A 13,277-nucleotide genomic window follows, 5' to 3' on the forward strand; every position below is an offset into this window, starting at 1 on the left:
CTGCCCAAGCACCGGGGGGTGTGGAGGACGCTCGCCTCTTGGTCAAATATTTTAATTATGTCTACGAAAATAGGCCAGTGGGACAACAGGCAAAGGAAGCGCCCCGGTGGTCGGTCTTTGATGCCCTTTTAAGTGTTTTAATGGGCAGGTGTATTTCTTGAATAAAGGCTGTTCCTTTTATTTTGGACATTGCATTTTCTTTTTTTTGTGATGAGATTCCTTGTTGTGTCATGAAGGCTCCGGATCTGAGCTGGAGACACTGCGCTCCACGGACAACATGTACAGAACACGCTCTGCGGTGGGCACCGACCTTAGTGATATCGGACACATGTGCCCAGTCCAGAATGGGTGGAGTGCACAGCATTTCCAGCTTAGAGATGAAGACGTCACTCATCAGGCAAAGGCTAGGCTTGACCAAAACAAGGCCAAAGTAGACCAGACCACTCCGGACAGGTCCTTAGCAATCTGCTGCTGAGGGATGAAAACGGGCAGCCTGTGCCCTAGCAGTCTAGAGGGTGCATGCCACACAGAAGGGAAAAAGAAATAAATAGATTTGGGGTTATGTTACCCTTGTCAAAAAATAGCGTGCATGCGCCTCGTTCAGGATGTGTGTAGCATACTCCATCAGTAGAAAGCACAGTCTCCAGCTCATCAGGCAAAAGGTGGGGTTTGGTCAAAATGAGGTGGAGCAAGCCTGGAGCGGACCACCCATCAGTTGGCTCCGTGGCAACTTGCATAGAGCATACACTCCTGCAAAATGGCGATTTCATGGTCGTGCCACCCCTGTGAGAAAACTAAATTATATTCTTGCTTCTTATTCATATCAGCCTAGAGACTGTTAGGTTTGGTAAAATGCCGGATAGCCTTTAAGTGGGCACAAGCTGCACACCTCTAAGTGTCTGGAAGATCTTGTACCACAGCACCACCTGCTGGCCACTTCAACCAATCACAGGTGCATAGAAAGTTCTATAAGGGAATGTATCACACAGCATTATTAAATTACACCCGCCACTAGGGGAGCCATTTAGAGGGCACTTTATTCTAGATCCTGCAAATGTAAAGAGACTGCTTCTAAAATCACTATAGCCCGAGATATAGCGCCACCTGCTGGGGAAGAAAATGACAGACTGAATGGTGTCAGGCGAACTAAACGGTTTATTTAAAACAGCAGCAAATTGTAGAACAGAATCCATAAAACAAGAGAAAAACAACCAAGAAACGACACGATTTATTTCAATCAGGGCGGCGTCTCGCCCGGGCATTCACCCGTAGGTCCTTCCATCCACTCACACACGCTGGGGGCAAATAGACATAAAAAATAACCCTGTCAGGAAGTTTGCAGTATTTGGCTTGTATAGCAAGTGGTCACTTAGTGAAAGGTGCGGCGCGGTCCCTGCTTCATGGTCCTGAAGATGGGGGATTGGGATGGAACGCAGCATTACTGGGATACTGAATCATACGGGAAACAAAGGGAGGAAAAAGGGCAAATATTTGCATTTTAAGTCAATGATCAAAATCTGCAAGGTATAAAAAGCCAAAAAACCCTGGGGGGGGGGGGGGGGGGGGCGGAGCATCTGATGGGAGGAGCCCTTCTCCAACATCTCGGGTGAAGATGTGCCCATTGTAACCAAGGCAACTTTTTGCAACATTGTTTCCACGATCAGCTCAGTGATTCCTAACCCTGGAGGAGCGGGAATTCGTTTCTGGGGGCAGATCTGCAGATTTCATCTGACCGCGCCATGGGGCAGGGGCAAAATGTAGAGAAAGTAGCCAAGGGGGCACAGCACTGCACCCCCTCGTTCTAGCAATCAGCAAGAGTCTCAGCCATTGAGGAGTACTTTAAAGTGTAGTTACTCTAAAACGAACCCTCTAGTCCTAGGGATATAATCTGCCCAAGGAGGAGGGAGGTGTTCCATCACCGGCTGCCATCCTTTCTCCCTGTTCTGCTGCCGATCTGCCTGTTCCTGCGGCTACTCTTCATTCTTCTAAGATGGTTGAGTCGCTGCCTTATTCACGCTGTTGACTGGTTGCCAGACTTGCACACCACTTTCGTATTAGCCAGCGGCACTCCCATGAGAATTGCCGGCCAACCAGAGCAGTGTGAGTGGTCTTAGATTACCGATGACCACAAGGGGTCAGTGTATATTAGGTGGTCTATAAAACGCTGCAGCCATCATGAACACAGCAGACGGGCCGAAGGAACAGGCGGATGGGGAGCGAAACAGGCAGAATAGAGCCCCTCCCCCAAAAATATGTGCCAAGACCAGGTGGTCACCACTTTAAGACTTTAAAGGCGGGGCACACATCATGGAAATGCTGCGAAATTCTTCAGCAACGTACAGTACAACAGAAGTGAATGGGTTAAACCGACACCATTCACTTACAGCAGAAGAGGCGCGCATTTTCACAGCAGAATCCACATGCAAATTTTGGCGCGACGAGGTGCGCACGTACCCTTAACAAAACAAAAAAAAGGGGGAAAACGGGGAATTTAAACAAAAAAATGTGAAAAACGAATTTTTTTTTTTTCAGTAGTCTATTCTTTCCACTTTTTTTGGTCGCCGACCCCCAAAACTCCCAGAATTACACCGAATTGATGAAATGAAGAAATGTGTAAGTGGTGTCAGATAAACGCAGCTTCGTGCGGCCATTCCACATACGTTTCCCAGGACGCAAGTGACGGACTGGACGCAGTGCCCCCTCTGCTGGGCTGCGCACATACCGCCGCTACGAGTGGAATAACATCACCGGAGGCTCCGCTGCAAAATCTAATTTACTTTTAAACATTTTCATAAAATTTGAAACATAAAAACAATTTAATTTTCTAACTTTTAAAGAGATATCGCCCCATTATTGTGCAGCGGCCACTGAGACAGCAGCAGTCCGAGACGGGATTACCGTATTCCGAGGGCTATGTAGGTTTGTACGTCTCTCTAGGGCTGTGGTCTCCCACTGTTGGCAAACTATAACTCCCAGCATGCCCTCTCAGCCCCTGGCTGTCAGGGCATGCTGGGAGTAGTAGTTTACCTATGACCACAAGGCCACAGGTTGGAGCCCACAGCCTTAGGGCGTATCAAAGTCCAACATTTCACAGTATAAATCTATTTGGTTTAGGCCATGTGTTATACTCCAATCACATCCAGAGCTGCATTTATTTTACTCATTTATGTAGCACCAACATTTTCCACAGCGCTGTATGCAGATTGTCATCGCTCACATCATACATTTCCATTTGGTCTTGCGCTATATATTTGTGAGCACGGTGCTGACGGACACCCCCTAACGCAGAGGAGGTCCTGTTTCGACGCACTCTGGTGCAATGCAATATGGGGAATGTAGAATTTCTAGTAACTCTTAAAACACTACAAGTCCCATGATGCACAGTACAACAGAGCATGCTGGGTAATATTGAGCCTGCAGGGAGATGTGCAGTCCTGCAACCTGAGAGATAACAGAAAAAAGGAATTCTGAATGCAGCTTTGGATGTGACTGGAGTACAATGCACATAGATCAGATGAGGAGGATATGAGTTTAATGGTGTGTGGTTGCAGGACATACTAAAGGATATCTATACTGTAAAATAATAGAAACAGTCAGCAGGACAGTGTGCTTGTATCAAACTAAAATGGCCGCCTCCAGGTCAAACCGGTGCTGCATACACTTTACGGTGGGCTCCGGAGCTTACTGGTTACAGCCACTTACAGCTGGTTTATAAAGGTGTGACCAGTGCAGGGTCTGGTGAAGAGGCAGCGGACGCTCATTTGTAGCTTCCAGGAGCAGAAGTCACCTCCTCCAGAGCAGGCAGCTCGCGGCAAGTTCTCACAACTGCTGAATGTCCGCTTCAAGGAAAAGAGTGGAATTTAGTGAGGTGCAACATCACGTCTGTGCGAGCGCCAGCTCCTCCAGGCCGTTCTTCCCGATACGGTAACGAGCAAGATCTTTTCTGGTTACCAAACCCATGACCTGCGGGAGAACGGACAACACCGGTCAGGAGATTGCCAACCTAGCGGGCAGGGGGGTGCAGCAGGGATCGGGAGAGAGCAAGAAGAGAGGCAAAACACAGTGGGCAAGGGAAGGGGGGGGGGGGGTGGCAAGAGCAGCACCAGCAAAACACAGGGGGCAAGGTTGGGGGGGGGGGGGGCATGAGAAGCACCAGCAAAACACCAGTGGGCAAGGGGGGGGGGCAAGAGCAGCACCAGCAAAACACCAGTGGGCAAGGGGGGGGGGCAAGAGCAGCACCAGCAAAACACCAGTGGGCAAGGGGGGGGGCGCAAGAGCAGCACCAGCAAAACACCAGTGGGCAAGGGGGGGGGCGCAAGAGCAGCACCAGCAAAACACCAGTGGGCAAGGGGGGGGGCGGCAAGAGCAGCACCAGCAAAACACCAGTGGGCAAGGGGGGGGGGGGGGGGGCGGCAAGAGCAGCACCAGTAAAACACCAGTGGGCAAGGGGGGGGGGGGCAAGAGCAGCACCAGCAAAACACCAGTGGGCAAGGGGGGGGGGGGGGCAAGAGCAGCACCAGCAAAACACCAGTGGGCAAGGGGGGGGGGCAAGAGCAGCACCAGCAAAACACCAGTGGGCAAGGGGGGGGGGGGGGCAAGAGCAGCACCAGCAAAACACCAGTGGGCAAGGGGGGGGGGGCGGCAAGAGCAGCACCAGCAAAACACCAGTGGGCAAGGGGGGGGGGGCAAGAGCAGCACCAGCAAAACACCAGTGGGCAGAAGGGGGGCAACAGCACCGGTAAAATAATGTGCAGAAGGGGGCAAGGAGGGCAGTAGCACAGGCAAAATGCAGTTGAAGAGTGGAGAGGGGACAAGAATGAAGGCAAAAGAAGATCTGCAGAAAAGGAGAAGACAGCAAAGTGCAGGAGGCAAGGAGGAGGAATAAGAGTGCAGTGAAAATAGGGCACTGAAGAGCAGAATGTGGGCAAAATGGGAAGAGCAAGGAGGTGCCCAGAGCACAGGCAAAACATACTGGCAGAGGGGAGGGGTGCAAGAAATGCAAAAAGCACAGAGGTCAAACACAGTGGAAAAGGGGAAGGCAGCAGAAAGGCAAGGGGGGGGGGGGGGGGGGGGGGGGAGGGCAGGCGAAACAGCAAGAATGAAGGAGAGTCTGTGAGGCAAAGACAGGGGACCTGGGGCCCAAGAGCCCAGATAGCAAGCAGCAGGCAAGAGGATGAGAGTGCAGGCAGAAAACCGCAGACAGGCAGAGCGCAGGGAAACCGTCAAACAGAGACCCCACCAGAGTGACATCTGGGGACACTTACCTGGTTCTGATTATCCACCACCACCAGGTGCCGGAGGCCGAGCGCTCGGAATAGCTTGAACACTCGCGGTAACGAGGCTTCCTGTAAATCACACATTATAAGATCATCACCCGGATTATACCACTACGGAGAGGCGCTGCAGCGAAGGTATACGATACCTGCGGTACAGTGTATGGGGTGGGGTTCATGAACTCCGTCAGGTCCATCAGACATTCCCGCTCGTCCTGCGACACGTGGATGGACTGGATCGGAGGGAAGCGAGGATAAGCATCCCGGAAATCTTTTAACTTCAAGCTCCGCTGGATGAAACTCAGATTTTCCCTCTCAACAAAAACCTAAAAAGGTCAGACACGGGACAATGACCGACGGATCCATCAATGTGACAGCAAGGGCCCCTGCAGCCCTGAACCCCAGCTTAGTACTCCTCCATAACTGTATGACAGACGCCCTCTACAGCACTCAAAGGGGAAACAACAATCTTTGTTCTTATTTGGTCGCTTATGTAAAAAATAAATAAAATAAAAAAAATGCAGTTTTCAAATTGGCCACTAGATGTCAGCATAAATGAAGAGGTCACAGTGAGGGTGAAATCACCACTCATCTTGACATCCAGGCTCCATTAAAGACAGAAGAGAGCACTTCAATTTCGGCCCATAGGAAAAAAAAAAAAGTTTTCACTGCGTTTGTCCGTCTAGGTTACATGCATTTTTGCTGTGTATGCGTGTTTTTTTACATTTGTGTTGCAACCATGTGTCATCCATTTTCCACGTGCACCCACAAAAAAACAAAAAAACCCCAAAAAACTACAAGGTGGCCCAAGTGATGTCAGTTGTCACAAATCACAGAAAGTGCTGCGCAAAAAACCCCGCGGTGAACATAGATGCTAATGTGTTCGCTGCGGTTTTTCATGCACCCACAGACTATTGGGCAGCTTTCAGAACATTGTTGCGTGTTTTTTTGCACGTGCAATCACGCAGGATTTATATGCAGTAAACACGCACATGAGCGTGTAAATACACAGCGCCAGAGTACACGTAAAAGCGCTTACGCCTCCGAGACACTGGCCTTAAAGGGGTATTCCCATCTCAGGAATCCTATTTCAAGATGTTCAAAATCGCAAAACAAGGCACTGACCCATAAGAGGTTATTTCCAAAATGCTCCGTTCTCCAGATATCGCAGATCTTGATTCCTCTGCTTGTTGCCAGGGAAACAGACCACCTCCTCTATGGACAGAAATCGCAGAGTACGACTGCAGGTTTTTGGGCTGAAAGCTAGTGTGCATGCACTCCCGAGAGCCGGCCAGCAGATCTAGGTAAAAGAAGAGCGCAAGTGCCGGCCGTCTCTGCCATTTCTTTCCATAGGAGGTTGCCCGTTTCCTTGGCGACAAGCAGTAAACAACCGGAGGGCAGAGGAATCAATATCTGGAGAACGGAGCATTTTGGAAACAAACCTCTTATGGGTGAGCGCATTGTTACGCAATGTCAAACACACTGAAATAGGATTCCAGAGACGGGAGTACCCCTTTAAGGCCAGGGCTACACACTGCTGTGTCGCGGCAACCTGCAAGTCGTAAAGCACCCACATTCACTTACGGTATTTGAGGTCCATCTCTGGTGATGACCGCGACACTCGCACGGACAAGTCCAGTGCAGCCCTAGACTAATTTAAAGGGGTTGTCCCGCGAAAGCAAGTGGGTCTATACACTTCTGTATGGCCATATTAATGCACTTTGTAATGTACATCGTGCATTAAATATGAGCCATACAGAAGTTATTCACTTACCTGCTCCGTTGCTAGCGTCCCCGTCTCCATGGTGCCGTCTAATTTTCAGCGTCTAATCGCCCGATTAGACGCGCTTGCGCAGTCCGGTCTTCTTTTCTGAATGGGGCCGCTCGTGCTGGATGCCGGCTCTGTGTAGCTCCGCCCCGTCACGTGCCGATTCCAGCCAATCAGGAGGCTGGAATCGGCAATGGACCGCACAGAAGCCCTGCGGTCCACCGAGGGAGAAGATCCCGGCGGCCATCTTCACAAGGTAAGTATGAAGACACCGGACCGCGGGGATACAGGTAAGCGCTGTGCGGTTTTTTTTTTTAAGTCCCTGCATCGGGTTTGTCTCGCGCCGAACGGGGGGGGGGGCTGTTGAAAAAAAAAAAAACCCGTTTCGGCGCGGAACAACCCCTTTAACATCACGCTAACCCATACTTTAGATTTCACAGTCCGATTCACAAGATAGTCCCACAATGATGTGGCGGGGCTGCTGTCAGTGTGCCGTACCTTGTGTTTCAGGAGGACAATCAGCTGGGATCTCAAGATCAATCCACATAACCGAGGAGGCTGGAAGGAAATAAAAAACAAAACATACTTTCATTGCCTGCCCCTTTCTAGCACAACACATTTTTGAAAGGGCATGAATAGTTTTGCCCAATTGTTTATTGCTCTGGTGCATCGAAAAACTATGAAAAAACTTGGTAAAATGGCCTTGATTAAAAGGTCCAACATTGTGTCTACAGCTTGTATGCAGACCGATGCGTTTCCATGGTTACAGACTACAAACTTGTAGTCATGTGTTACTCCAGTACATTACAAGAGGAGGGGCACGGAGAGGAGTAATGCACAGATACAACATATCGCTCACCTGACTAGTACTTCCGCTGTTCTCCACTACAGGAAAACCATTGTGGTTGGATGCGGTATTGCTAAGTATGTCCACAATGATGCCAACCTTCTCCTTCCTGCGCAGACAGGTGACCGGCGTACTCATCACTTCTCTGGTATAAGGTGAGGGGGGGAAAGAACACAGAGCTTCACTTTATGCAACATCTAGAAGATCACCACATGTACAAACTAAAGTGAACGGCCTCTTTATTAGAGCCCCCGGCCCTCCCTAGATTGGGGGTTCCCTCTATGGAAAATAAGACCCATGACCCCGGATGCAGCATAAAACCACTGCCGACCTTGTGGGCGTTTTCTTGTATGGAGAGTATAGCAAGAATGGAGTCATCAAGGAAAAATTTTATCACTGAGCAGCAGAAAACCATCTCCTGTCAGATGGATCCAGATTCCTGTTGCCCCGTACTGATGGGAATCGGAATTTGGTGCAAAAAGCACGAATCGATGACCCCTTCCTGTCAGCTGATCAGAACACGTCAGCATGTCCATCTAATCTGCAGCAACTACAAGAAGTTTCCTGTCAGCAGGGGCCGATATTCCTGCAGAAGGATTTCATCACCTGGTGTAATCTACAGTACAGATCTGCTGAAGACCAAAGGAGGTCCAACGCGCTACTAGATGGGGGCTCTACTAAAGGGGCCATTCAGTGTATATACATTTTATAAACTTGGATGCAAAGACATACAACCACCACTAGATGGCAGCAGAACTCAAAAAATAACACGTCCTATTACTGCCAAGAGAACATAACTAGTTAGAGGGTCTTAAAAGGGTAACGATAAGCAGGAAAGGTTGAAGTTCCCTCCTCGGTCTATGGGCTGCCTTTATTATTGCCCCTCTAAGTGACAGTTGCTTCATCTACTTTACAGATAGTCCCCAACTTGCGAACGTTCGATTCATGAACTTTGGTATATACAAACAAAGCTGTCTGCGATCTGACAGGCAGTCTATCAAGCCTGCCATAGGCACGGCTTCATAGGCACTCTGCAATGGCAGCCCTGGGGCCTTTTGCAGGGGAAACAGTGCGGGACCGCCGAACATTGGTAATAGAACAGCCGGCACCCGCATTGTATGGAGGGGGGCGCTGGGGGTGGGGGGAGCTCTCTCTCTCCCCCCACCCCCTCTGCAATCCCCCGCTCACACGCGGCGCCCCCCGAATCTTTTCGCCCGAGTAGTCAGTTACTCGAAAAAAAGCGGTGATCGATTGCGAAATCGCCCTAACCGAGTACGATCGCTCATCTCTAATCCCCAGCCATACAAGAGCGGCGCTGCTGAGGGGGATGCAGCTCCCATTTATAAAAGGGTCGATTCCTTAAAGGGATGTGATGTTGCAGAACTACTGCTCCCAGCCTGACATTCTCTTCTCCGCTTCATAGTTGGAAACCCTATATATTTCAAGGTTCCCCCACGTTACTCTACAACTTTATGATTGGGTTTTACGCTGTCTTATAGGGGCCACAACACAAAATTGAAATCCATATTTTGGGGTCCCGAGTGGCTCATGCGCCGTACCATCATGTAGGCCATCCGTGCCTTCCTATCCAAGTAAGCTATTGTTATTTATATACAAGACACCAGCCTAGCCCTATAAGGGTGCGTAGAAGGCCCAGACATTAGGTATAAGCTGGAGGTCCAGCATCGGCCCAGCTATTCCCATAAACCCTCTCATGCCCCATCAGAAGGATCTGTAGTCACTGACTTGGCCGTGAGGGAGTGCGAGGTGACGGGGGCCTCCCAGTGCAAGAACGGGACACTCTGCAGCTTGATATGAAGATCGTAGAGACCCTGTATGCAAAAAGGAGAGAAGACAAACATAAGCACAATAGTCTTCTGACACCTGTATACAGTGACAGCAAGCAGAGGTCTTGGAAAACAAGTTATCTTATTTAGAACAGAGGGGAGGGGCTCATTTGAGACCTCTGAAGTTGCTCCTGGACAATGTGTGCGGCCCCTGCGCTGAAGGACCCAGCCAAGTCATGTATTATACAGACAACCCATTGTGTAATGCTTCATCCCCCCTGTAGAGGCGCTGCAGAAGAACTGAATACTTCTAAGTTTCTCTATAAATGACAGCTATTATTAGGGGGTCCCTAATGAGCTTATCAACAGGGGGTCCTTCGGGCAGAAAAGGCATTATCCAAAGCGGGCCCAACATAGCATTACAAACCTCAACGAACAGATCTCCGACTATCTTCGCTGTGATGAGGACAAGCATGATCGGGAAACCGTAGGTGACATTCCCTGTGGCTTCCACCATAATAACCGTGAGGCTCAGCGTCATCCTGACAATCCCACCTAGAACACAGAATACTGGATATTAAACAGATCAGGACCAAAACCAGGGGAAGAGGTCAGAGGTTACCAGCGCCTCATACACATCCGACACACCGCTCTAAACCCCCTGATCGTCCTCAGTCAAAGGTAAAATTATACAATTCTGCTGCCTACAGCCACCACTAGGGGGAGCTCACTGTATACAAAATTATATAAACATCACTGGGGGGAGCTCACAGTATACAGAGATATACAGCTACCATTAGGAGGAGCTCACAGTATACAGATTTAGGCCGGCTGCACACGACCGGGTCGGATTCCGCCATGAGAACCCGCTGGCGACCCTGTGTACTTGTCTCTTTACTTCTTCATGTGTATTGCGAATGGCTGTGGTGAGCCGTCGTCGGACAAGCCTAGTACAGATTTTTTTTTTTTTTTTAAATGTTTTTTTCCTGCTCCATCGCTAGGTGACGATGCGGAATCCGCGACCTATCCGCAATGTCAATTGTAAAAGGGCCGCGGGTCGAACGGCTTCCATTGACCCCAATGGAAGTCGTCCGTGCGGAATCTGCGCTAAAATAGAACATGCTGCGATTTTTCCTCCAATTCACAGAAATTGCAATACGTTTCCACGAGTGTGCAGGTACAAGCAATATTGTTTAGCATGTTCAGAACAGTATTTGCTGCCGATCTGCAGTGGGGACACCGACCGCAGATTCCCAAATGCAAATCCATTTGTGTGCAGCCGCCTTTAACAGCCGTCAGTAGGTAGAGCTCACAATATACAGGGAATTGCAGACATCAATAGAGAAAGCTCACAACATACAGACACCACTAGGGGGAGCTCACTGTATACAGATTTATACAGCAGTCAGTAGGGAAAGCTCATAGAATGTAGAGATATACAGCTACTTCTAAGTGGAGCTCACTATATAGAGATTTATACTGGCCACCAACTAGAGGGAGCTCACAACATATAGAGATATACAGCCACCACTAGGGGGAGCTCACTATATACAGGTTTATACAGCCAACATTAGAGCTCACTCACTATATACAGAGAAATGTAGCCACCACTAGGGGGAGCTCACTGTATATAGATTTATAACGCAATCACTAAGGGAAGTTCACACATACAGACACCACTAGGGGGAGCTCAAGTTATACAGATTTATATAGCAGTCACTATAGGGGGGGGGGGGGCTAACAGTATGCAGAGATATACAGCCACTACTAGAGGGAGCTCACTATATAGAGATTTATACTGGCCACCTAGAGGGAGCTCACAACATACATATTTATATAGCCACCAGTAGGGGGAGCTCACTGTATAAAGATTTATACAGCCGTCAATAGGGGAAGCTCTCTACATACATATTTATACAGCCACCACTAGAGGGAGCTCACTATATACAGAGGTTAATACAGCCACCACTAGAGGGAGCTCACTATATACAGTGGTTTATACAGCCACCACTAGAGGGAGCTCACTATATACAGAGAAATGTAGACATCACTAGGGGAAGAGCACTGTATATAGATTTCTAAAGCAATCACTAGGGAAAGCTCACACATACAGACACCACTAGGGGGAGCTCAATGTATACAGATTTATATAGCAGTCACCAGGGGAAGCTCACAGTATACAGAGATACAAAGCCACCACTAGGGGGAGCTTACTGTATATAGATTTATAAAGCAATCACTAGTGGAAGCTCACAACATACAGCCACCACTAGGGGGAGCTCACTGTATATAGATTTATAAAGCAATTACTAGGGGTAGCTCACAATATACAGACATCTCTAGAGGGAGCTCACTTTATACAGATTTATGCAGCTGTCAATAGGGGAAGCTCACTACATACATATTTATACAAGTTTATACAGCCACCACTAGGGGGTGCTCACTATATACAGGTTTATGCAGCCACCACTAGGGAAAGCTCACTATATACAGGTTTATGCAGCCACCACTAGGGAAAGCTCACTATATACAGGTTTATGCAGCCACCACTAGGGAAAGCTCACTATATACAGGTTAATACAGCTACCACTAGGGGCAACTCACTCTATACAGGCATATACAGCCACCACTAGGGGCAACTCACTCTATACAGGCATATACAGCCACCACTAGGGGGTGCTCTCTGACTACAGATTCATTTATACGCCAACCACAGATCTGTTTAATGTTAACTCCCCCTAGTGGCAGCTGTATAATCTGTACACAGGGAGCTTCCCCTAGTGGTGGCTATATATATCTGTATACAGACCCCCCCTAAACATGTTGGGGGTTCTAGTTTTGCAGTGTATTGAATATGTTAGGCTCCACATCTGGTGAACATTCACAGCAGCCACACTGGGGATCAATAAATAATGAAATTTCAGAAGTATAAACAGGCGGCCGGCGGTCGCTTCCTCCGTCTGCTGGATTACTCACCGAGCTGCGCTGCTGCCCCCATCAGTGCGTACTTCCCGGGATCAGCCCATAACTGCACGACAGGAGACAAAGGGTTAAACTCTGCTGCATCTAAGCACCGGGCATGCCCTGCAGACCATGGCAGGGGCATGCAGGGAATAGAGCAGGGGTGCAGTACAGACAGCAGAGGTACTACAGTCTGCAGTTACTTACAATGGACTCATTCGAAATATTGGTCAATAGGATCCCAAACAGACGTCCCCAAGCCGCTCCCAGGAGGAGGGAGGGGATGAAGACCCCGGCCGATACGGTCAGACCGTACGTCCAGCAAGCCAGGAAGAAGTAGAGGAGGGTGAACAGGCCCAGGGTCATGGGGTTAAAGGAACCTGCGGAGAACACAGCACATCATGGGTTAATCCATAGTAGATAGTTTGTTGCAACCACTTCTCCAGTGACAGATCAAGTTAGGGGAGAGGAGAGGGAATAACGGAGGTACCACAGGAATATTAAAAACTCTGCAACAAAAAGGAACATCTAATCTAGCAACGTCTTGGAGAGAACAGTCCAATGAGGCCCCTTTAATGTCCGAGGGGCAGTTTACAGGGCTGCAGTGGGAAGGGGTTAAGTTCTCATTTTCTTTTTTTCCC

The 13,277-nt window shown here is 49.1% G+C and overlaps 1 protein-coding gene across 1 annotated transcript in view; it reads right to left on the reverse strand.

Moving 5' to 3' along the window:
* Positions 1-1,137: 1,137 nt before the first annotated feature.
* The window catches only part of CLCN7 (chloride voltage-gated channel 7), a 39,768-nt gene continuing 27,628 nt past the window's right edge, over positions 1,138-13,277 (reverse strand). The window contains exons 17-25 of the mRNA XM_066576703.1: positions 12,844-13,016; positions 12,652-12,703; positions 10,103-10,230; positions 9,635-9,720; positions 7,901-8,033; positions 7,540-7,599; positions 5,423-5,599; positions 5,265-5,345; positions 1,138-3,963 (exon numbers count right to left, since the gene is read on the reverse strand). Of these exons, the coding sequence (XP_066432800.1) occupies positions 3,877-3,963; positions 5,265-5,345; positions 5,423-5,599; positions 7,540-7,599; positions 7,901-8,033; positions 9,635-9,720; positions 10,103-10,230; positions 12,652-12,703; positions 12,844-13,016 (977 nt within the window). The 3' untranslated portion in view covers positions 1,138-3,876. The remainder of the gene's footprint in view (positions 3,964-5,264; positions 5,346-5,422; positions 5,600-7,539; positions 7,600-7,900; positions 8,034-9,634; positions 9,721-10,102; positions 10,231-12,651; positions 12,704-12,843; positions 13,017-13,277) is intronic.

This window comes from Eleutherodactylus coqui, chromosome 8 (assembly GCF_035609145.1).
Source record: "Eleutherodactylus coqui strain aEleCoq1 chromosome 8, aEleCoq1.hap1, whole genome shotgun sequence".
Taxonomy (NCBI): Eukaryota; Metazoa; Chordata; class Amphibia; order Anura; family Eleutherodactylidae; genus Eleutherodactylus; species Eleutherodactylus coqui.